Source organism: Nannobrachium achirus, assembly GCF_963921795.1.
Source record: "Nannobrachium achirus genome assembly, chromosome: 11".
NCBI classification, from domain to species: Eukaryota; Metazoa; Chordata; class Actinopteri; order Myctophiformes; family Myctophidae; genus Nannobrachium; species Nannobrachium achirus.
The window spans coordinates 23,433,019-23,457,529 of record NC_137820.1 but is presented as its reverse complement, the minus strand read 5'-3'; the positions used below and the strand labels follow the sequence as shown (position 1 = coordinate 23,457,529).

Below are 24,511 nucleotides of genomic sequence, written 5' to 3'. Positions count from 1 at the left end.
CCATTTGTACACTGTCTGAGTTACAGTCCCATAAGTGTCCACTGTCAATCATTTTCCTGGGGACCCCCTTGAACCCCCACAAGGACTCCTGGGGGTCCCCGGACCTCACTTTGAGAATCATGATGTAGGCAACCTATTGCAGAGGACAACTTTGGATAAAGAGCAGACTGACACCCAATATTGTACCCCATTCTGGATTCTGGACAAGCATTTCTTTGCAACAGTATAAATGTAACCATTTTGTTCAGAAACGTGCCTACCAATGATATCATTAATGGGGATTCCAATCTAATAGAAATTACAGTTAGCATGCTCAAATAAAAGCCTTTGATGGTAGGCTGGTAGGGAGGTTTCTGAACTGTCCAGAGCCCTCCTCTGATTCACAGACTGAGTAGACAGTAATGGTGCCATCTTAAAATGAGCATAACTTGAAAATGGGTGAAGTGGTCCTTTAATTTAATAAACCTTCTGACTCACTGGCAGCGCACGATTCCTGGCTTTGAGGCCTCTGTTACTCAGTCTTTCCAAAATCATATAATTTATCTTCATATTTGTGTTCCTGCTACCACTTGCATTATTCAAAAAAAGAGTTGCATTTGCATTAAATTGCATACTGTATTTGGCAAAAGTACACACCACCCATCTAATCAGTCACTTGACCAACACAGGATGCACCAAAAATTGCATTTAGATGTTAAGTATTATTTAATTCTGTGGTCTATTTATTTAATGTGTTTTCCAAGAAAAGAAAAATCCACAGCGCTGTTCTGATCAGTAACCTCATGACTGACACCTAAGCGTTTTGGCATTAGCCAAAACCCTTCATCAAGGTGTGACTCTGGTCTGCGTTCAGTTTCTTGTCTTCTGGAATGTTGAGCTATTATTACACATATCACATATTGTAGAACATATCTGTGGTTGGACTTGGTCATGTTTACAATCACTGTGGTAGCAACGAATTCTGCCCCAACCATGTCATTTTGTTTGTGAAACCTTTGATTATTGGATCTTCAACAAGGGCATACAGAGCACAGGTCCCCGCCAGGCCAGGTTGCCTACCAAGGCCCACAAACTTTTGAGGGTAGTCATAGCCAATTGGAATGGGATTTTTTGTTTCTTCAATATTTTCACTAAAAGGCACTTTTAGAAATGTCAGCCCCTGCCTCTCTAACATTCTCTGCACACCCCTAATCGGAATGGAATGAGAAATGTGACAGATGTCTTGACGCCATGACTACAGAGATAATGTATACAGATTTGTGTGAGGTTTGGACAAAATCTGTAGGAGTAGTAACAAAAAGATTATTTAGCAAAATCTGTCTCATGCAGGCACTATAACTGGCCAATTTGAAAGAAAAAATGGATGGAGATTTCTCCTTGGCCTTAGAGTGTGCGTGCACTTTCCCACCAATCTGACATACCGGTATACATCTATCTGCATTTCCTGACATGAAACACATGAATGACACTAAGTTTCACATTCTGACATTATTTATTTTGACAGAAAACAGATACAGAAGATAGAGGAAAGAGGATTATGCATTCGGTCACATTTGACATATTACCGGTATCATATTATCTTAAATAAGAGGTGAGTATGTTTGGCCAAAGGGTAAACATGAACATACGTACAGACGCACGAGCGCACGCACGCACACACACACACGCGTGCAGCCACACACACACACACGCACGCACACACACACGCACGCACGCACGCACGCACGCACACACACACACACACACACACACACACACACACGCACCACACGATCACAGATGCGTATTTACACAGTCAGAGCTCTATTTACAGTCAGGATTTCATAGCTGCCAACACCACTTTGGAAAATAACCTTTCCATCCCCTTCAAAATACTTTAACCACTTTCATCCTGGCCAACATATTTTGGTCAAACTAATTGTTTTTGTATTTTTTAAATGTCCAAAGGTTTCAAAACCTTTCAAAAATCTTCAAAAATACCACTTCTACAAGCTCACAATGTAGACTGGCTATGTTTGCCGTGTGATAAAACAGGGTTTAAGTGGTTACGTTAAATCTTGTTCTCTTATTCTCACTCCAAGTTGGCAGATATGGTTTATAAGAGCATAATACAGTATATACAGTATGATGATGCATGTAGACTCCTCCTTTTAATTCTTACCACTATCTGTCAGCTTTCCTCTTTATCCTATACAGTACATGCACTAAAAATGTATTCACTTAGTAACTACTGTACATACATACATACATAATGCATGTAATTACATTTGACAGTTAGTGCAAAAACAGATTCAGCAGACAATAAAACCAGAGCGTTTACACTCTCAGAGTTAGTTTTACTTTGTAAACAATGTAGTAGATGGTCTCGTGGGAGAAAGCAAAGAGAACACATTCTCTAAAAGGAAACCCCCTAAAGCAGGGGTCTTCAACGTTTTCAGGCCAAGGACCCCTTAGTTGAGAGAGAGATGAAGCAGGGACCCCCACAACCTTATCAGAGATTCCATATAGATTCATCGTTTGACAGCACAATCATCAGTGTATTTTGGATTCATGTCAATCTGTGTTTTCAGATATTTAACCACTTGAGCCGTCTTTACTTGATAAAAATGACCTTTTACTCTGTACTTAGTCAGCTTTTTTTCCCCTCTACACCAGGGGTTTTCAACAGGGGGTCCGCGACCCCTAGGGGGTCCGCGGAGGTACTGCAGGGGGTCCACGAAATTATTGCTTAAAATGTTTCATTTTTCACATTTATGTTAAAAATAAATCATGATTCTATCCATTTTGAATAGCTTGAATACATGATTACTATGCAATTGACAGATTGTTGATTATTGACATTGGTTCTCAGTTAATAAGTAGTATGTTTAGAAATGGTAGTGGTACGGCCCACCCTGCTTGCTGTAACTTGTACATATTTAAAATAAAAAATATGTCGTAGCCCCGACCCCCCCACCCTACGAGGTGGTAGGGGGTCCCTGCTCCATCTCCCCATCAGTTTGGGGGTCCCCGGCTTGAAAACGTTGAAGACCCCTGCTCTACACCAAACCTCTTTGCCGAAAATAGACGATCTACAAGCTCACAATGCCTCGCGCATCTGCTATTTTTGGCTACAGTTCTCAGAATATGGACACTAGGGTTCACGTTGTTAACCCATTCAGGCCGGGTACACATTTTAGTGTATGGGAGGGGCTTACAGTACATGTACAGTATGCACTAGCACACTAATTTCTGATTTAGGCCTAATAGGTTAGGCCGAAATTGGATTGGAAGATTTGGAGGAGCCCCTGTAGTAACTCTGAGGACCCCCTAGGGGTCCCGGACCCCCTGTTGAAGACCCCTGTCCTAAAGCCAGAAACGCATAGTCAAATATACTGTATACAGTATCCTACAGCAGTGTTAATTGTTTCAGCAGATTCTGATTTAGTCTTAGTCTTTTGAATAACACACCATTTAATCTTAGTCTTAGACTAATCTTCTTTTAGTCTTTTTAGACTAGTCTTCTGAAATTGTTTAATCTTAGTCTAGGGTCTTATGGGTTGTGTCTTACGTGAGGAAGAGGCCCAACAAACTCACGGTGAGGCCTTTAGGAGGGCCAGTCAGGAACCCACTCGGGTATTAAATGAAAAAGTCGACAAGTCGACTCAGTCGACCCCCCAAAATAATTGGGGGGGGTTCGTGTGTGATGTGATGACGTCATCAAACGACAAAGTCGACTTCAACTTAACTTTTTACTTAGTCGAGTCGACTTGCAAAAATCACAAGTCGTTAATGCCCTAGAACCCACTGCTCCTGAATTAAATGTTTGGTACTGGGAGTCTGGTGAGAGCAGACGTGGACCTGGTGAGACGTAGGAGGAGCCCGGCTAAGGGTCAACCCACAGAGTCTGGTCCTCCCACGCGCCAGATTGCCTCTCCCAGTCTCAGCAGAGTAGTTCCAGAGCAGCGGCCCTGTCTTTCCCTAATGGGACTGATCGTGGGTAGCTACTGGGACGTAAAGTCAGGACTTATGATGTTGCGAGACCCAAAACCCCTATGACCTTGGGCTACATCACTGAGGATACGTCCCAGGTGCATCCATGCAATGTTTTTTCTTTTCTTTTTTTAGTCTTAGGACTAAATATAAAAAATCTTAGTCTTTTAGTATTTTAGTCTCTTAGTCTTAGTCAACACAAATAGCACTGTCCTGCAGTATATTAAAATTGGCTTAAACGAGTAAAATGACTTATTTTCTATCAATTACACACTCCATGAAGCCTTGAAATCATGGAGATTGTTTTGTTTTTGTCGCATTCCTGAGCCAATCATTTGATAACCGGGTCATCATTCAGTAGGAGACTATGTGACTCTTGGAGTCTCCCACCGGAGATTATGATGGTCATCAAATTATAGGCCTCGGAATCTCCATGATTTCAGGGCTTCATGGGGTGTACAACTGATAGAAAATAAGTCATTGTTTGGGTGAACTACTCCTTTAAGGGACGGCCGGGCAGTCCAGCCGGGCAGTGAACCTCTGACATCATGCTCATGTCACCATGACTCACCCATAACCATAACCCAGTAGAGGTACGCCCAAATATGGAGTGTGGTATCTGACTTCAGTCATCTTGGCATCAGGCTCAATCAAATCAGTCGGATCCATATATGGGCACAAAAGGGGGCATGCCCATATATGGTCATGCCCAGAGCCTTGTACTAGAGAGTTCTGACAATGCCAGGTCAGAAACAGTGCCGTCCACGTGGTTCATGTAAACCGGAAATTTAACTTTTTCCCCATAGATTCCAATGCATTCCGTAAACTTCCGGTTCATTGCTTTGTCACTATTCGCCAATAGATGTGTATGTAGAAGACCTGGCCACGTGAAGTGAATGGAGATGACGCGACTCTCCAATAGAGGGCTCTGGTCATGCCCATATATACTGAGGTATCAGGGATCTCCATATATGGGCATGAAAGGTTGAACATTTCTGCCAAATGTTATTCCTAATGTTCGAGCAAGACAGATATACAGGTATATGCACAGATATAAAAAGCTAGATGCCTCATTCGCCTCTGCAGTTCATTGGAGCGACGTGCAAAAAGTGTAGTCCGGACTTCCTGGAAAAACAAAGGGATAGCTACCAGTCAAAGTGACTACTGGCCAATCACAATGCGTCTTTTCCATGACTTATCAATCCATCCATTTCCTGATGTTGCGCGGCCGCGCAGCTCAGCTGTTCTTACAGGCTGCGTACGTTGAGACCCGCCCCACCTGCCTCTGATTGGCCTACCAACGTCTGTATGTGTGACGCACGTGGAAGCGATGCGCACGGATTCCCTTGGTCCCTCGATGCATATGCACCAGAGCCGAAGGAGGCGTCTACCTTTCTATGTCTATGGGTATATGGGCATAGAAGTCAGATACAGAGATCTCCATATATGGTGCGACTCAGGCTAAACTCAAGATGTGAGGGCCACATTACATTACCACAAGAATGTGATTGTCTTAAATACTACGGAGACAATATTTTACCCCCTTCCATTGCGATGGCCCTAAACCTGTGTATGCTGTACATTTATACTCCGCAAACTCACAAGTTTCAAATGACTGTGGTAATTGTCTGAAAAGCATTGCAACAAAAAGCCATCGGAATAAGCGGACCATGAGTACCTATAGTATATTTCAACTATGCATGATATCCAGTCTTTGTCTCCCCTGTATTTCATTTTTAAAATCGCGGAATAGCAGCTCGCAACTGTACCTCACAAACCACATTACCAGCACCATGTCATTATTATATACAACACTCTCATGCTCTGCCAGTCCGTCCTCACCGCATCGAGCGTATGTTCTTGTACTGGCACAGCAGTAGCTGTTTGAAGGTGCTCTTGAATGTTGTGTTACAGAGGGCGTAGCAGGCCGGGTTGATGGTGCTGTTGAGGTAGCATAGCCAGTAGCCGATGGTCCAGAGGGAAGGGGGGATGCACGTGGAGCAGAAGGTGTTGATCAGGACCATCACGTTGTAAGGCGTCCACGTGGCCACAAACGCAACCAGGATGGCCATGATGGTGCGAGTCACCTTTCTCTCCCTGGAGGAACATCCCTTCTTTTTGACTTTTATCACCGGACTAGTCCTCGTCACCTGGACAATGGAAGCAAATATGACACATAGTAATGCATCTTCGGTTCTTTTACACTTTGAATAACTTTTTTCCTACCAAATGTTGCTTTTACTTTGTAGCCTTAAAAATAAAAATATATTTGGAAATATGAAACTGTATTATGTACACACACACACACACACACACACACACACACACACACACACACACACACACACACACAACACAGTGTATAGTACCGGTACATGGCAGTATACATTTCAAACGTAAGTTTGAATTACAATTTACAATTACAATTACAATTTAGCAAAAATAAATGTAATATATTCATTCATAATGTAACGAAAACTATTATGAATTTCTGTCACCTTGAACAATGTCCTTGTGACCAGGTTTTGTCTCTCGGTGGCTGGAGTGTTGGAGTTTGGTGTGATCTGGTTGGAGCCAGAACTTCTAGCCTTTTTCTTAAAGGAACGTTTTGTTTGTCTCTGCTTACTGCCGCCATTAGACCTCCTCTGTAATTGGCTGGGGGGAGACGACTTGACCTCCTCATCTTCCTCTTTCTGATTGGATGACGAAGCAGGGATGCTGACCGTCATGGAGCTGTCATTGGTCGAGTTCTCCCCATCGATTATCTCCTCTTTGCAGGGGCCACTTCCGTTTTGCTGCTGCGCCGTTTCCTTCTTCTTGTCCCCATCGGCGACCTCCACCTCCTCTTCCTGCATCACCACATCGTCACTGGGCTGGCTCTCGCCCTTGTCTTGGCTGTGAGAAGGGCCTTCCCCTAGACTGGCCCCGGAGAACTTCCTGCTGTCCCGCCTCACCCGGCTCCGGCTGGCCCTGGAGATGCGCCAGTAGAGGCCGATCATAATGGCCACTGGCAGGTAAAACGCAGCGATGGCGGTGCCAAATGTCACAGCCGCGTTGGAGAAGAACTGGATGTAGCACTCCCCTTCCGTCACTGTTCTCCCACCCACAATGAACTGCCAGAACAAGATGGCGGGCGCCCACAGGACGAAGGACAAAATCCAGGCCCCGGCGATCATCAGACCCGCCATCTTGGTGCTGCGGCGCACGGGGTAGCTGAGCGGCTTGGTGACACAGAAGTAGCGGTCAAAACTGATGATGAGGAGGTTCATGACCGAGGCATTGCTGACAACATAATCGACAGCCAACCACAGGTCACACACGACAGGACCTAAGGGCCAGTGGCCAATCACAATGTAGACGGTGTAGAGGTTCATGGAACACAGGCCAATGATGAGGTCTGCACAGGCCAGGCTGAACAGGAAGTAGTTGTTGACAGTCTGTAAATTCCTGTTGACCTTTAGAAAGAAAAACAGGGTGAATATTATCGGATGCTAATGTATATAAAATGCAATATGCATTTCTTAGCATTTTTACATGCACAATAATGACATGCCAGAAGCACTTTTGACATTCTCAGCTGCATTAGTCAAGGGCCTTGTGCTTTTACATATATTATAATAATGTGGATACATGTGAATAATACACAGTAAAATCCTAAGTGTTCATTTATCCATTCGTAACTCAGAGAGTGTGCAAGCGTAAGGTTACATTTGACGTTACATTTGAGTTAAATTAAGGTTGTGTGTGTGTGTGTGTGTGTGTGTGTGTGTGTGTGCGTGCGTGCGTGCGTGCGTGCGTGCGTGCGTGCGTGCGTGCGTGCGTGTGTGTGTGCGCACGTTAAACACAGGATGTCATTGTGTAGAGTAACCTATATATATATTATATATATGTTTTAAAGGTCCAAACCTTTATAGAGACCATGACTAGGATGTTGCCAGTGATGGTGACCAGACTCAATGATCCAGCCACTAGAATGATGAAGACAATCTCTACAGTGGTGTAAGGACTTTCAGAGAGGAGTCTGGTGATGACACTGCTGCTATGGTTGTCAGGGTGGGATGTGTTGAGGACCTCCATTCTCTCTGCTATTGGGTATCCTCTTCACAGAACGCTTCTGGCCAGACTCAATTCTGGGCAATCCAACTGAAATGAAAAAGATAGAGAATGTACCATTTCATTACTGATCCTTGGGCATCACTCATAAGACTGTAAAATCTTGAGTGTTAAAGCCGCAATCTGTGACTGGGTCTCCTGCAAGAGACCGAGATGGGATTCCCTCTTAGCCTGGGGAGATATTGCCCTTATGAGCTTGTGGCAGTACTACAACCTGGTGTCAGATGTCCTACCTGACACCAGGGTCTACATTTCTCAATGGAAGATTAAGGAGAGCACCTCCAACCACTACAGTTTACAGTTTACAGTTTAGGCAATTAGCAATAAGCAGGGTAATACCGTACATCAATACAATAAGCAAGGTAATACCTGTACATCAATACATCAACGTCAATACATTAATTGCATAGATGTAGAAAAAATAACGTAGGTACACCAAGCACCTAATCAGTAAAAAAAAACGTTATATAAAAACCTAAGAATGCTATCTAGCTTTCATGTATGGTCATTGAGGGTAAGCGAGTGCTACGGTAAGTGCTATGGGCTTAGGTGGAGTCTGAAGATTTGAGTCTTCAGGCCACGGCGGAAGCTAGGGAGTGAGTCTGTCTGTTGTTCTAAGTGCCACAGGGAGTTTATTCCACAGTTTGGGGGCCAGGAGGTTGAATTGTCTAGGACGAGTGGATTTTTGTCCTGGGATTTTTAGCGAGGGTTCTGTCAGCATCCCTGTGTTAGCTGATCTGAGTGAACGAGTGGGGTTGTAGGGGTTAATCAGGCTTTGGAGGTATGGAGGTGCCATACCATTGGCTGCTTTGAAGGCCAGCATCAGTGTTTTGTATTCTGTGCAGGCCACAACTGGGAGCCAGTGGAGGGAGTACAGTGCTACTTACTGTATATTGTATTAACATACTCAACCATACACCTTGGTTAAATAAGTTACAGAGAAAGTAAATGTATCCCCCCAAAAAAGTGGATGAATTCAAACTGAAAGATTTGACTGTGTATGTGCGTCCCCACTGTCAAGAGACATTCGCTTTCAAGCACAAAAATCCTCTGTAACATCCACAGTGCCTGCAGTGCTGGTCAGGCGGGTGCTTGAGGGAGTGTTTTCGCACATGTTCCTTTGGCTGAGGTGTGAAGGGATGGACAGGTGAGCAAATAAAGGCTGAGGCAGCTGCATTTAAAAATACGCACAGCATTGACCCACATTCTTATATCGCAGGTATCATATTCCATAATCAATATGGGATGAGATGGTTTCAAGTCATTTCACGGTTCAAATTTGTGATTCTCTACACCTGTGGGTGCCATCTCACATATACATCTCTGAAGTACATTTGATTGATATGTTGTGACCCCCCCACCGATATTATATTACACAGCAAAAACTGCTCAATTACTACCTTTTCAGAGTTGAATTAACAACTGTGTATACTCTCATCGTATGAATTGACTTATTTGCTCGGAAGCACACTACAGCAGTGTTTTTATGTTGTCTTATGTTTATTTGCTGGGTTACACTCGCCCTCTGGGTCTTTGGTGACCTGGAAGTCCTCACCCTGATAGAAATCTGACCTGACAGGTGGAGTAGGACCATGCAATGAGGCCACCTTCACCTCTAGAGAGTTTATTTACATTTCCCTGCCTGCTGTGAAAGTCACAAAATGGCCTTGGAGCATATATCTAATCTGAGCATGAAAGCCAATTCAAGAATGTCAAGTCGACGTCTTGATCCTGCAGGCATGGAGGAATTATTTCCTAACTATCCTCCCTGCTCCTTGACATGGAATAGGCGGTGCATGGTTTGAAAATTAGATTTTGATTTGGGCATCTTGAGAGTGTGCCTGTGTGCCTGTGCGTGCGTGCATGTGTGCGTGTTTTCTTTGCGGCAGATGTCCAGATAGGCCTTAATAGGAAGGCATGGTTTTAATGTCAAGACAGCACAGATTCTCTGGGGCTAAAGATGGTTTATCTGACTGCAACAGTGGAGAAAGATAATGTCTGCACTTTGAGAGAATGACAAGGAGTGAATGATGCCTGTGGTTCCTGCCCTGAATTATAAATGGTAATTGTTCCATGGTTGTGCAAATTATATACTTTCTTTTGTTGCTTTCTTTTTTCTCATACTTCGGGTATTAAAACTTGCCTTTGGCAGCCGAACTTTGTCAACCTAACAATGACACAGTAATCATGTGTTCAAATGTGTGCATGTGTGTGTGGTGAGTGCAAGTGGGAGAGACAGAGAAAGAGAGGGAGACGCAGTCTTGGTACCTAATGTCTCAGCCAGATAATATGTGAACTACACATAGTCGCAATTTGTGACAGGATATACTGTAAAAGTAACTAAGACTGGGTGCAACAACAAAATACACAATAAGAAGTTACAGTAAGGGCAGATCTCCCAATAATCATGTTATTTAATGTTGTTTCAGGCCAAAGATCCTCCCCAACTTTCTTATTTGTGCAAGATTACCTAATATCATTATTGGGACTGCTGTCCTGAACATAGATGATTGAGGTACAAAACTGCGATCTTGTCTCTTAAACACACAAAATCAATCAAACGATTCTCCACTGAGGACCTATAATCCCTGTCATTCCTCCTCTCCTCTCACACTAGTATGTCCTATCTGAACAAATCAGGACATGCCATAACAACAATCTTCAAAGAATATCTCGGAAATGGCAGAAACCGGCTCCTCTGGAAACATACGGCATGCAGCAATGTGACCATGGTTGATCAGAGGATCGATGTAAAAGACACTGGGATAAGACCATGATGGCCACTGTGTGCTTCTAAAGGCCTGTAAGTGACTCCATTAGCCTTCATGATAGCATCATATGTACCTGAGAGGAGCTTCCTTCCTGCTCTTACAAGCAGTTTAAACTTCATTACAGTGAGAATAACTCTATCTCTCTTTCATCAAAGACCCATTCTGAGCCTTTTGCTGTCATAATAAAGACTCGAGTACGTGTGTGCGTGCGTGGATGCGTGGGTGGGTGCATGTGTGTATGTGTGCGTGCGTATGTGCGTGCGCGTGTGCTGGTGTGCACACATGCACGTACCGTATGTGCACATGCAGATTTGTGTGTTTGGTGGATATTAAACCATTTAGTGACTACATACTGTACTGTGAATGTTCAAATCATGCATAATTCACATTCAAAACAAATCTGTCATAGCAGGACAGCACTGTCTGCGACCCATGGCTTACTTGACTTCCCAGGTTATGTCCTCACAAACACATGAAAGAGCTTCCTAATTATTCTGGACCCAAACACCTTCATTTGAGAACATGTGCTGTGGTTTGGAGTAGGCAACAAACAGGATGTCAGTACACAGTAAACACACATCCTCCGCAGTGTTCATTGATCCTTTTTTAACAGGTCCATTTGGTTTGTACAGTCTCTGAGTTAAATGAACACTGAGGATTTTACTGAGTAACCGCTCATAAGCTCCTCCTCTCTTTTTCACTTTACACCAATAAGATCTCCATTACTGACCTCCCTAATTGTTATTCAGAGCTACTGGAGACAGTCAAAGAGGCAAACAGTATTTCCTTGACAGGCACAGTAATTAGATCCAACAGATGCTCTTTGCAACAGCTGTACCGGTAATATGCCTCTACAGTGTACTCATCTTGTGCGACTGTTTTTTCTTAAAGTCTGTATGCCCACAGTTTGGGCTGTTCTCTGCCAACTTTGACACTTTGACAGATGCAACGATCCAGATTAATTACTGGCATTGGCAATGGGGTGCAGCAGGCAACGGCAGGTGCGGTAGCAAGTACACTATTTCATCAGAACACAAGGTGTAATACATCACGGTTCTTTCATTATATTGTCAAATAAATCGATTTTCTGATGATTTTCAGATGGGATTATCCCTGCTCTGTTAGCTGTGAAACTCTAGCCAAGAGAATGACAGACAACGACTCCAAACCCCCAGTGCCTAATGTCATCACTTTGAACGTCAGTATGGATTTAATGAAACTAGGACAGGGCAATATATTGATAATATATCAATATTGTGATATGAGATAAGATATTGTCTGGGATTTGGGATATCATAGTATTGTTGTATGGTATTGTCCTTTCCTGGTTTTAATGGCTGCGTTTGATTTTCTGAACTTACAGCACATGACTGTTCTAGCTGTTATTATTTGCCTTTACCAACTTAGTCATCATATAGGCATAACAGATGATTAGGCCCACAACAAAAAGTCTAATATTTATGAAAGCACCAAAAGTCATCCCCACAATATTGTCACAATATCAATATGGAGGTATTTCGTCAACGTTATTGTGATATTTGATTTTGTCCATAATTATATGCCAGCCAAGAAACCTTTATAAACAATGACTACACATTGTATTATATACAGTATACATATACATATACATATATTTCAACCATGATCTGAACCAAATACAGTTCATAGATAGACTCAGACATCTGCTCTACACTAGCCTCTATATTACTATTTCACCACTCAAGTATATTTACCACTGGCCTGTCATGATTTCAGTAGAGTATGTCCTGAACTCTGAGGAGTGGGAAATTTCACATGGCCCTGAGCTTTGGCCTGGCATAGCAGTGTAATGGAGTGGAGTGGCAAAAGCCTCCGACTGCACCGCGCACATTGCTACAGAGAGGCCAGAAACAACCTAGGGCTACTCCAAACTACCACACTCTGTGAGGGGGGGGAGGAAAGGGAATGAGGGGGAGAGAAAATGACAAGCTGGAACAGTGAGACCAGAGCAAGAGAGAGTTATCGCTCCGAAGCAAGGAAGGCGAAGGAAACGAGAAGACATTAAGCACAGAGAACAAGATGGAAGAGATGAAATGAATAAAAATGAGATAATGGGACTCTGGGTGGAGGGCAGAGGAAACTGGAGTGCCACAAGCAGAGAGAGTCCATCTCAGAGGACACCCTGGAATGAGTAGGGGAGTTAATGAGTAAAGATTAGGGAGGGTAACTTGATTTACCATGTGCTTATTTCAGGGAGGGAGGAGCCTGGCTGAGATCTAATTTTCCTCTAAAATACAAACACACTGTAATCAAGAGGGGGATTCCAAGGGAGCATGGAGACAGGGGAATCCAGGGTTATGCTCTGACTCTGATGGGCGGTTGGCAATGGTTACAGATGATCTCTACACAGAAATGTAATGGAAACTGTGGAATACGCATGCCAGCCTTAGTGAAATACAGGGGGCCATAGACACTAAAATATCAAATGACTGAACATGTGCGGGGAAATATAGGCCTATAGGTATTCATTCTGTCCTCATTTGACTTAGAATTGCCACTCGAAAATAATTGCAGGCTGCGGTGAAAGGCAAGACATGATTCCAAAAGGGTCAAGCCTGTGGCAATTTGTGTGGTGACACTATAATGTAACTAAATATGTTACTAGCAGCATGCAACACAGACAGCATTATGCACAGCCAATACATTCCCTACCTACCTGTAAATATTTTTCAGTATATCATATTATTTTTAAAAAAATGTAAGTTTAGCCAGTAACAGGAAGAGTGGGCACAAAGTAAGAGTGGGCACCTCGATTGGCCTATTTGTTCAAAAAAAATTATAAAACATTTGGAAAACGGTCTTTAAGTATAGCCTACATGATTAGAACATGATTGAATGTTTCACAATTAAGGTCTACGGTTGCTGCACATTGCTACAAAACCTGTGTAGGCTATCCAATCATTTTGGGAATAAACAATAAGTTGGATATATTTATTCTGATAATGATGTAGGCCTACTGTGAATGTATAATACTTCACATTAGTTTAAGACCATCATTAGACTTTTTCTTTATTTTTTCCCCCTTCATTTTGGACAAAATTGCAAATTCTACATACAGTAGGTGCCCACTCTTCCTAAAGTGCTCACTCTTCTTGTATCCGTTTAGCCTATTCCTATTGCATATCAAGATAACTATTCAATGTGAGGAAACAAACATTACTTTTTTTCTTCAAAAGTAGTTTCTGCCAAGTTAAGGAATATTTCTAGGTGTCGTATAATCTGACTCTTGCGAAGTTTGGTCAAAACCGATAGAATAGATGAGGGAGCTTAATTAGCCTACCTGGTTCGTTCGGAGCAGCAGGGATTGGGAAGGAGGTGATGGGTATCGTCAGCTCCGTCCATGTTACTCTGACGGCTTTCGGTGTACTGTAGGCTACTGCTCCATTAGTGGCAGAAAGTAACTGGTCTGAACGATGCCCCTCCTCTGTCAAGAGAGTGCGTGATGTTCGTGCGTGCGGCGTGTGCACGTGCGTAGCGAGTGATTGAGCAAGCAAGCGGGGGGAGAGAGAGAGAGAGAGAGAGAGAGAGAGAGAGAGAGAGAGAGAGAGAGAGAGAGAGAGAGAAAGAGTGTTAGGTCAGGTGGAGGACTAATGAGTGTTGTATTCCTTCGGCTAGATTTGTAGATTTGAATAATGCCCTAGCTCTTATTCTACTCTTTAGAGACATTTGAGACCACATTTATATATAGCCTTGCATTAGAGAGCCACAGTCAATGGTCGGTTCAGCACCATGGATAGCACTCCCATCCCCATCACAACTGGTACCATTGACTGTAAAGGTTGGCAGGGGCGTCACAACAAATTCTGGGCCCTGGGTACAAGGATTCACTGTGGGCCCCCCATGAATGTTCTTCATAGGGGGAGGGGGTTTAACCCATTTAGACTGGCATTATTACGCATTATTTTGTGCTTTAGCTATTGAAAAATGGCAGATATACAAGCTCACTGCGAGCTTGTAGATCTGCTATTTTTTTTCATGTGAAGGACCCCCAAATTGATATGTATTTTGTCACGGATCCTCATTTCAAAATATATAGTTCCAGGGACCCTCCAGAAGCAAAATTTAAGTTACAAGTGTTCGCTTAAAAAAGTGCATATATTCAAAGATTTGCACACATTTTCACGACTTTTCAAAAATAGCAGATCTACAAGCTCGCAGCGCGGCACTTTCAATAGCTAAACTAAAAAATAATTAAGGCCACTCCACCTTGGGCCCTAGTAACTCAGTCCCACTTCCCCCCCCCCCCCCCCCCTTGTGACGCCCCTGAAGGTTGGTACTTGTAGATGCTCACAAAAAATATTCTCAAAATACGGGAAGGTGTGGTTATATCTAATTATAGACAATATTCACGACTTAGTGTCCCTATTTTGGGTAGATTTTCAAAAGAAAAATTGCAACAACAACAACAACAAAAAAAAGCGTATTTATTTGTATTTACTTTCAGAAAATGCGAGAATAGCAACGCTTGTAGATTTACTATTTTCGTTGTATGACAAAGTATCATATGGCATATATGGTTAATTGATAAATCACTACAAAAAATAGGAAACAAAAGAGAGTATCCTACAGTTATTAGGTTGCTGGAGTTAACCTTCACTCTGTTGTTTTGACCTTTTCACCAAACTGATGATGACGCACTCTGCCCCACTTGGTGGATGACCTTACTTTGATGGAATTACAACAGAGAATAATAGCCCCTTTCCTGAAACAATTACAAACAACATACATCAAACTGACCACATGGTCTAGGATGAGAAAATATGAGATGGTTTATTGCTCTTATTTTGCTCTAGTAAAATGTTATTCTAATTTGTCTCTGATTTATTGGCCCATTGCATTTATAACTTTGCACCATGTTGGTCTACTCTATATTAAACGGAACTCCATAGGATCTGTGTCCTCTAGATGAAGGCAAATTGTGATTAATGTCAATATGCAACTACTTAACATTTGAGCGAGGGTTACTATTACACACAGTAGATAATTGTACTAGTGTATCCATGTCTGTAATGATCATGTCTGCTGTTTTCCCATTTGCTCTGTGAAACTGATACTGTATCTCGACTCCACGTGTATCAGTATTGAATTCTTGGTTCTCTGAGGCCCCAATTGGTAGCTTTATTTTACTTCATCTTTTACGGAAATCCTATGCATTTGAACTCAAATTAATGAGAGTATTCCCAAAAGGCTTAATTGACTTCATAGGGAGAAGCAGTATCTCTCAAACTGAGTGTTACTGTACATATGGTATGGACGGTAGCCACGTGATGATGAACCAAGATGTTCATTGCTAAGCCAACACTACTTACTATAAACTGCTAACTTGCATAATGCAGGGTGAGAACTGTACTCACAAGAATCAATAACAGACAAAATAATGTTGAATGAAATGTGACCCCCTGTCAGGCTGTCACTGACATATGTTTGTCATTACAACAGTTATAAAGGAAATGTACTTCATGATATTTATAAAACAGTGGTCCTGAACAATTTGATGTCACATTTATTTGCCCCATTTCACCCCCATTTGAAAAGTGTGTGCCAGCTTAAATGGATCCTTATTTTTCTAACATCATCAAGCTTTTTTTTCTTTCTTTTTTTTTCACTTGTGCAATTCTGAAACTCTACACTTTAGTATGTAATGCATTCGGTTTCCCATTGGCCACTGGCAATTGCTTAAGAGTTGAAATTGTATGGGTGCATGTGTGCATGTGCATTGTGCAGGCAAGGTTGCGCTCTATATAATGTATGTGTGTGGGAGGCAAAGGCGTCAGTGCCAGCCAGAGCACCATGCTATGGCTGCATCCTTTGTTATGTGTAAAAGGTATAGTACCTTTTCTCAGTAGAGTTACTCAGACTCTGGCCTCTGCTGAAAAGCTGAACATGGACAGTAGAACTGCATGTCCATTCAAGGAATAACATGAATGTATTTGGTGAATGGGACACTCATCAACCGTAAAGGCTACACTGCTTCAGGGCACATGCTCTATATTATAGAAAACCACGAGTGATAAAAGCCATCACCCTCACATACTGGCCTCTCTCTCTCTCTCTCTCTCTCTCTCTCTCTCTCTCTCTCTCTCTCTCTCTTTCTTTCTTTCTCTCTCTCTTGCTCTCCTCATCATTCACCTCTTTCTCATTCGTTTTGTTGACTTTCTTAACGTCCTCACTTAACACAAGTGTGCAATGTGCATGCATCACTAGTTCTTGTCCAGATATGTGCTTTTAAAATGTATCAAATGTAACCACTTTCAACCTGGCATTCATATATTTGGACATGTTATTATAGCCGTCATTATGTTTTCGTTTTTCAATTCCTTTTTTGAAAACTGTGAACAGCAACGCTTCCGACACTTCACTATATGAAGCAACGCCTCAAGGTGCCAAGGAAATGAGGTCATCCAGTTTGAACCAGAGCAGATGCTTGAATGTACAGTATACAGGGGCCACACACAAGCCTCATACTTTATGTACACTAACAGTTACTGTAGACAACGATCCAGGCAGCAGAGCATTTTCTACCAGAATAAATGGTAGAGGAGTTTGGGAAAAGAAATATGATTTGGTAGACTCTTATCCAGTGATTGCCAAAGGAAAACCAGTATGGTATTAGGGACATGGAATGTGCTGATACTTGTCATCCATGCCAAAGTGAAAGACAATACTGCACTTACATGTGTTGAATATCAATTGTGTTGGATATTATAGAAAATCAATTGGGGAAAAGGAAGGATAGCCCGGGAGAAAAAGGGTGAGGGGTGGAAGGGGGGTGAACTGCACCAGTCAAAGCATAACGTCGTTGTCGGGTGGAAACCTTGTATGTCCAAAACTTTTCGTTTTGCATTTATCATCTTAAAAAGTGAAAACAGCCGATCTACAAGCACTCAACGCCTCGCACCGCAAGGCGCTGTGTGCTTGTAGATCTGCTGTTTTCACTACCTTTGTGCGACGGCCTCGTATGATGAAGCAGGGCTTTGCTTTGCGAAAAAACGTACAAATTTGAAACTTGGAGATAGGAGGTTTCTGCCCGACAGTGACGATGAGAAAACATACTGTACTGTATATATGTTTCCTTTTACTCACATGCTTTTTATTTATTTTTCTGTTATATGAGTAATTGCTAATTTAGACTTCACTGCTCAACAGACTTATTTATGCCTTAGAACTGATCATTTCCTACGAGCCCATATTTGGGCCTGCCTGGTCCCTGCAGTTCACCAAAACAGATGGTAGAGCTGGTATTACATGTACATCAATATGACTCAAAATATGTTCTAAAAATATCCCTTAAAGATTAACCACATTGATTTTCTTGTTCCTAGTTTCCTAGTCAAATAGATTGTGATAACCACAGGAACTCTAGCATCCCTATTTTGGTCATGCCATAATATGCCAATATTCTCCTGAAATAGTAGATCTACGAGCTCCCAACATCCCCACACATTGTGATGTGTTGTGAGCTTGTATAGATAAGCTATTCTTGGCGAAGAGATTTGATGTAGAGGGACAAAAGGAGGGGATAGACTCTATGGGGGCCCGGTAAAATGAAGTATACGATGACATCACGTTTGTGTGGCTGGTTCAGACATGCAGGTATCTCCATGTATGGGCATAAAAGGGATTGTATGTTGTGATGTCATGGGAACCACTCTAACATAATCCCTTTTATGCCCATATATGGAGATCTCCTTACTGGGAGGCACGGTGGCGCAGTGGTTAGCACTTCGCCTCACAGCTAGAAGGTCCTGGGTTCGATTCCCGCCGGGGGACGCTGTGGGTGCTGTGGGTGCTGGGGGCGTGTTTCTCCCTCTGCGTCATCAGCGCCCACACCCTAGGTGGGGTTGGCGATAGGGCCTTTCTGTGTGGAGTTTGCATGTTCTCCCTGTGTCTCCTAGGGTTGATAGTTTGATACCCTCACAAAAACATGCAGTAATCCTGGTCTCGATAATGCCTCCTTCTGGCCAGCCGGGGTGCTTGATGGAGGGGAAAGGAACTGGTTGGAATAATGTGTTCCTTCCACACGCTACATCCATCCTGGGAAAATCCCCCCTGTCAGGTGAAAAGAAACAACTTGGACTACTCATGCATTGAAGGAAGCATGAGGTCAGTCTGTTGTCTCCCCAGGCGCGGCAGAGGGAGAGCAGAGCCCAGGATTACATAGGCAATTGGCACTGGGTGAAAATGGGTTACAAAATTGTGGGATAAAAATTATGTCAAAAAAAAAATATATATTAAGCCCATACCTAACAGGACTTCACGTGGGAATCAGACTGTATAGGTGGGAATGCCCGTATATGGAGGAAGACAGCCCATATCTGTGTGGCTGGAGAGAGAAAGAGAGCGAGAGAGAGCGAGAGAGCGAGAGAGAGCGAGAGAGAGAGAGAGAGAGAACAACATGAGGGCAAAAATACAATAATGTGAGTCAGACTCAGTGTCCTCAGAGGGGGCGTTGTAATACAGTTTATGGAGTCAGCTCAGCACCTCCCTCATTGACTGTACTTAAATGCTTGGCCAGATTGGGAGGAGCGGGGTCGACCTTATCACTGAGAGTTGAACATAGAGAGTGGTAGAGTGAAAAGAGAAAACAGAGCGAAATATATGAGCCAAATGTGAGAGACATGTCATGTGTTGTATTTAGTCTGCACCAGGGGTCAGCAACCTTTTTGAAATGAAGTGCCATGTTTTTATTTTCTTGAGTGTTAGTGTGCCATGTCAACATAAATTTTAATGACAAATATTTTTACATATTTTGATTGGCAGTACATTGTTATAACGATCATTAGACTCAGAGCAATAATCCACCTATCGGGGCATGGTGGTGCAGTGGTTAGCACTTCGCCTCACAGCTAGAAGGTCCTGGGTTCGATTCCCGCCGGGGGAAGCTGTGGGCGCTGGGGGTGTGTTCCTCCACCCGTGTCATCAGCACCCACACCCTAGGTGGGGTTGGCGATAGGGCCTTTCTGTGGTGAGTTTGCATGTTCTCCCTGTGTCTCCTTGGGCATAGGCCCTCACACAAAAACATGCAGTAGTCCTGGTTTCTATACTACCTCCCCCTAGCCAGCCGGGTGCTCCCCAATGTCCCCTGGCACGGCAGGGGGAGAGCAGGAACCAGGACTACAGGTTAGGTAGTCACCGGGTGAGAAAAATGGGTTACAAAAAACGTGGGTTAAAAAAATCCACCTATCTTCCCAACTCCCTCCCCAGTCAGAGTTCAGAGTTTTAATGAATGTAGAATTTTGTGCACGATGTAATTTGCTCTAAATTAGCTAATTTCATTTAATTGACCACGTTTAAAAAAAGATTTATTTTTAAAATAAAAATCCTCTCTCTCACAGAGTGTGCCAGTGATCACCCTCCCCTGTGCCAATGTTGGCACCCGTGCCTAAGGTTGCCTACCCCTGGTCTACGCTGACACTTTTTGCCTCCAGTTTGCCAAAGGCTACCACTAGTTCTCAAGCCTGGTGATGTTGAATCGTGACTCTGCTGCCATCTAGTGTATAACCTCAGGTATAAGGGGTTACGTTAATCATGGTTAATTATGGTCTTGCTCATAACTTTAAAGCCTTACAGGTACGTTAAGTGATATTTTTGGGTGAAAACAAATGTTTTTTGTCAAAAAGTGAAAGCTCTATATTCCTGTAGAGTGTTTGTTCAGTAGAAGGGGTCTTCTCTATAAGCCAAGTGCTTTACTTAGAGCCAAGTGCTTTCCTAGGATCTCCTTTTAGTTGACCTAACAGTGAACTGTACCGTCATGAAATGCAAACTTCTAATAAAGTCTTCAATCAATCAATCAATCAATCAAAACTCATCTCTCCAATTATCTAATAAACAGAAGTGGGGAAAAAAGTGGATTGCCAATTTCAGCCAATCAGGAGAGAATACCCACCTATCAGCTTCAAATGTCTGATCATTTCTTTGTGTCATCACTGATTCACTTCCACTTTCACTTGAAATACTGCGTATTTGTTCTCTCTCCTGGTTGGATGAAATTGGTATCCCGACCTAAAAAAGCATATTCTGTTTATTAAAGAGCTGGAGAGACAGGGAGGGAGACACATCTATTGAACAAACACTCTCAAATAGAATCATCAGAATATAGAGCAATTTGGACCTATTTAACACTCACTTACTGCACCTTGTTCAGTTCAATGTTCAGCGTTCGCTTTCTGCTTGTGGCAAATACCACTGACTGCGAATCATATGTGATGACAGAAACCAAACATCATTCATTCATCAGATGATTGCAAAATCATGTCCAGACAAGTAAAACGTTATGTAACCACTAGGTGGCAGTATTTAGCATACGATTTGTGAAAGTGACAAACGGCCTTCACAGTTATGTCAGGTGTGTTCATATGCTGATGGTGATGCGATTTTAGATCAATTGCTCCAGCCACCGAGGAGAAACGCTGTGACAGACAGACACTCACTCACTCAGACATTCGCAAAATTATAGTATAGATGTAGGCCTGCAAAATATTGTAATCTATTTTAATTGGTTTTCAATTCAGTTTATATAATAGATATTTGCTGCATACTGCATGTCTCTAAAACATGTACATCCATAAGTGTTAGCATTTAAAATTGGTATTTAAAAGTATTGCAATTAGTTTTAGTTTTTAACAATCATCATGCAAGGGAGTAGAGTAGTACAGTGGTGTAGAACACATACTAAAAAAAAGTATCAATACTGCAGTGCAATGTAGAAATATTAGTAAAATAGCCAGTCTACTTTCTGTGCAGTGTCCCAGTTCAAAATGCATTCATGTTCAAAAGATATTTTGAACATAATTATATTGTGAGTTGGTCAGTTATTTTCAAATGGCTGAAATATACAGTATATATGGCTGAATTGGTTAGTGTGTTTTTGTAATAATAATCAACATCTACAAAGTAGGCAAACAACTAAAGTTTTCTTATGGAGTAAAAATGAGCATTGCGCTTGGTGGTACAGACATGCGCAGAGCAAATACTGTCAGGAAACTCTGTTGGCAGCCAGACCATTGGGCTGCCTGCAGATCTATGTTTAACTCATCCAAATGATCCAATCACTCTCACTTCATTCTCACCACCCCAGCTACCACCTGTCGTTTTGGATCTGCTGTTCTGTTGCTGGTGGAGCCTGGTGGTCCCTGATTGAGCTATTATTATCTGTTTTGTCATATTAATTGTATGAAGGCCTTCAATTGGCACAACAACTTCTGAGCAGAAAAATAAAGTTGAGTTATGTTTACAAAAAATAATTAATGTATTAAAGATGGGGTGCCATGATTTTCCCCTCTATAAAACATGATTATCTACCATTATGATTATACTAGGAGGAAGAATTTTTCCAAAAAAGTGTACAGAAAGAGTTAAAATGTTGTTTTTATGTGGCCACACCCACCAGTTCATTTGTGTGCGTGGTTGTCATGGTGGGTGGTGACCCAGCTGAAGTTAGCCACACCCACGTGTGTTGGGTGAATGGTAATTAGGGGAGGGGTTGATTCTATGATGTAATAAGTATGGGTGTTTTTGGAACGGCACGTCTGACCCAGCAGGTGGCATCCTCCAGCTAAAAACCCAAATAAAAAGAGAATGCATAATTGCTCATAACAACCACACCAGGGGGTCTAATGAAGTACTGTCAACCTCCTAGACACGTGAAAACCAGAAAAAGTACAAAACTATGGCACCACCTCTTTAAGGATTCAATGTAAGTGAAACATAATGTTTAACTATACCCTATGGCAGGGGTCTTCAACGTTTTTCAGGCCAAGGATGAAGCATGGACCCCCACGACATATTGTATAAAATTGTGTTGCAGATTTTTTTCATATAGCCTATAGTGTCACCAGTGTTGTGTACATTAAAGTTCTTCGGCCTTTCACTGTTATCTGACACTGCATTCATGATTTGAGGCATTTTGTTCCTCTATAACAGGCGCTATAACAGGCCAAAGTGAAAAGGATGGCAGTTGTTCCTTGACCTAGTGGGAATGTGTGTGCAAGATTTCACAGAAATTGCAACCTGCGTTCATGTTTTGAGGCATTTTGTTCAAAACGGAGCAATTCTGCAAACTTTGGAAGCCAATGAAATATCAGACAGATCCATCTTGATCACATGACTATAGAGCTACTGTGTACCGATTTGCGTGATTTTTGGATAAAATCTGAAGGAGTAATATCCAAAAGTGTGTTTTACATAAGTCGGCCTCCTGGTGGCGCTATAAAAGTCAGATGTGAAAAATGCAGGGCAATGGGTTTTCCTTGGCCTCAAGGGAGTGCGCATACATTTTACACTGATCGGTGGAGTTATAGGTAAAAACACAAATCGGCATGTTATAGCACCACCATGAAGCTGATTTGAAAAAGATCAAGTGGCATTTCTTCCCCGGCCTAGTGGGTATGTGCGTGCACAAAACTCGCACTCTCTGTTCAGCACTCTTGCAAATTTTGGGAGCCAATCTAACGGTGCCGGAGATTAGCTGTCCACAGACGGAAGGACACGTGGACACGCACACGGATGGACGGACAGGGGCCTTGCGGCCTGGCGGAGACAAAAAGGTTCCTATCAGACAAAGATTTGGCATCCCCCTGTAGTAACTCTGAGGACCCCTAGGGGTCCCAGACACTCTGTTGAAGACCCATGCCCTACTATGGTATGCTACTTCTGACAGCAATGGATTATCCTGATGGCATTAAATGAACGGAATAACATTTCGATTCATATAGGGGCCTGTCTGTGTATATGTGTATGCATGACATGTATGTGGTATGTATGTGTATGTATGTATGTATGTATGTATGTATGTATGTATGTATGTATGTGTGTGTGTGTGTGTGTGTGTGTGTGTGTGTGTGTGTGTGTGTGTGTGTGTGTGTGTGTGTGTGTGTGTGTGTGTGTGTGTATGTATGTACTATGCATGCATGCATATACATTCTCTCTCTCTCTCTCTCTCTCTCTCTCTCTCTCTCTCTCTCTCTCTCTCTCTCTCTCTCTCTCTAGATCTCTGTGGACCTTAATAAGCATCAGAGTGCTAACAAGCTGTTAAAAGTCTCTCCATTCATCTCGCACACAGCCAAATCACTTCAATGTGGCAAAGCACTTCTTGTTGCCTGGAGGTTCTATAGAAAAGTTGAGTCATAGCGACACCTGTAGATACTGAACATGCATGAGTCCTAATGGCTCCATCTATAAAAAACACCTCCTTCTTGATGGAGAAAATGTTACATGCTGTGATGTCTCTACACACTTCTCTTTGCAGGCCTACAACTAACTTGTCAAACAAATTGCCAGCACTTAATACAGAAGGTCCTTCAGGTACTTTATTTAATGGGCACAGGCAGCAAGAAATCACTGCCTGTGCCCACCTGGAGAACATTTCTGTGAGTGCTGGCAATTCCTTTGACTGTAAAAATAATCTTTCTAGACAAAATGCACCCATACAGCTATTAGAATTAGTTTGAATTGTGAGTGTATATAGAAATTACACTACCCCGGGCCTTACGTGTACCTGAATAGGAAAATATTTCTGTTTCTATGTGCACACTCAGTGAGAGAGGATTTGAAAAATTATGTCCCTGGTTTGCATGATGCAGAGTACATCTGCAATGGAAATACCATGTAAAGTAAGG

General features: G+C 42.5%; 1 protein-coding gene across 1 annotated transcript; it reads right to left on the bottom strand.

The window, feature by feature from the left end:
- Positions 1–5,810: 5,810 nt before the first annotated feature.
- LOC308294229 (muscarinic acetylcholine receptor M2-like) lies at positions 5,811–8,049 on the bottom strand (the record flags this gene model as incomplete). Its single annotated transcript, XM_080736956.1, has 3 exons — positions 5,811–6,122; positions 6,471–7,427; positions 7,879–8,049. The coding sequence occupies 3 exons, from the start codon at positions 8,047–8,049 to the stop codon at positions 5,811–5,813; spliced, it is 1,440 nt and encodes a 479-aa protein (XP_080593082.1).
- Between the last annotated feature and the right edge of the window lie 16,462 nt (positions 8,050–24,511).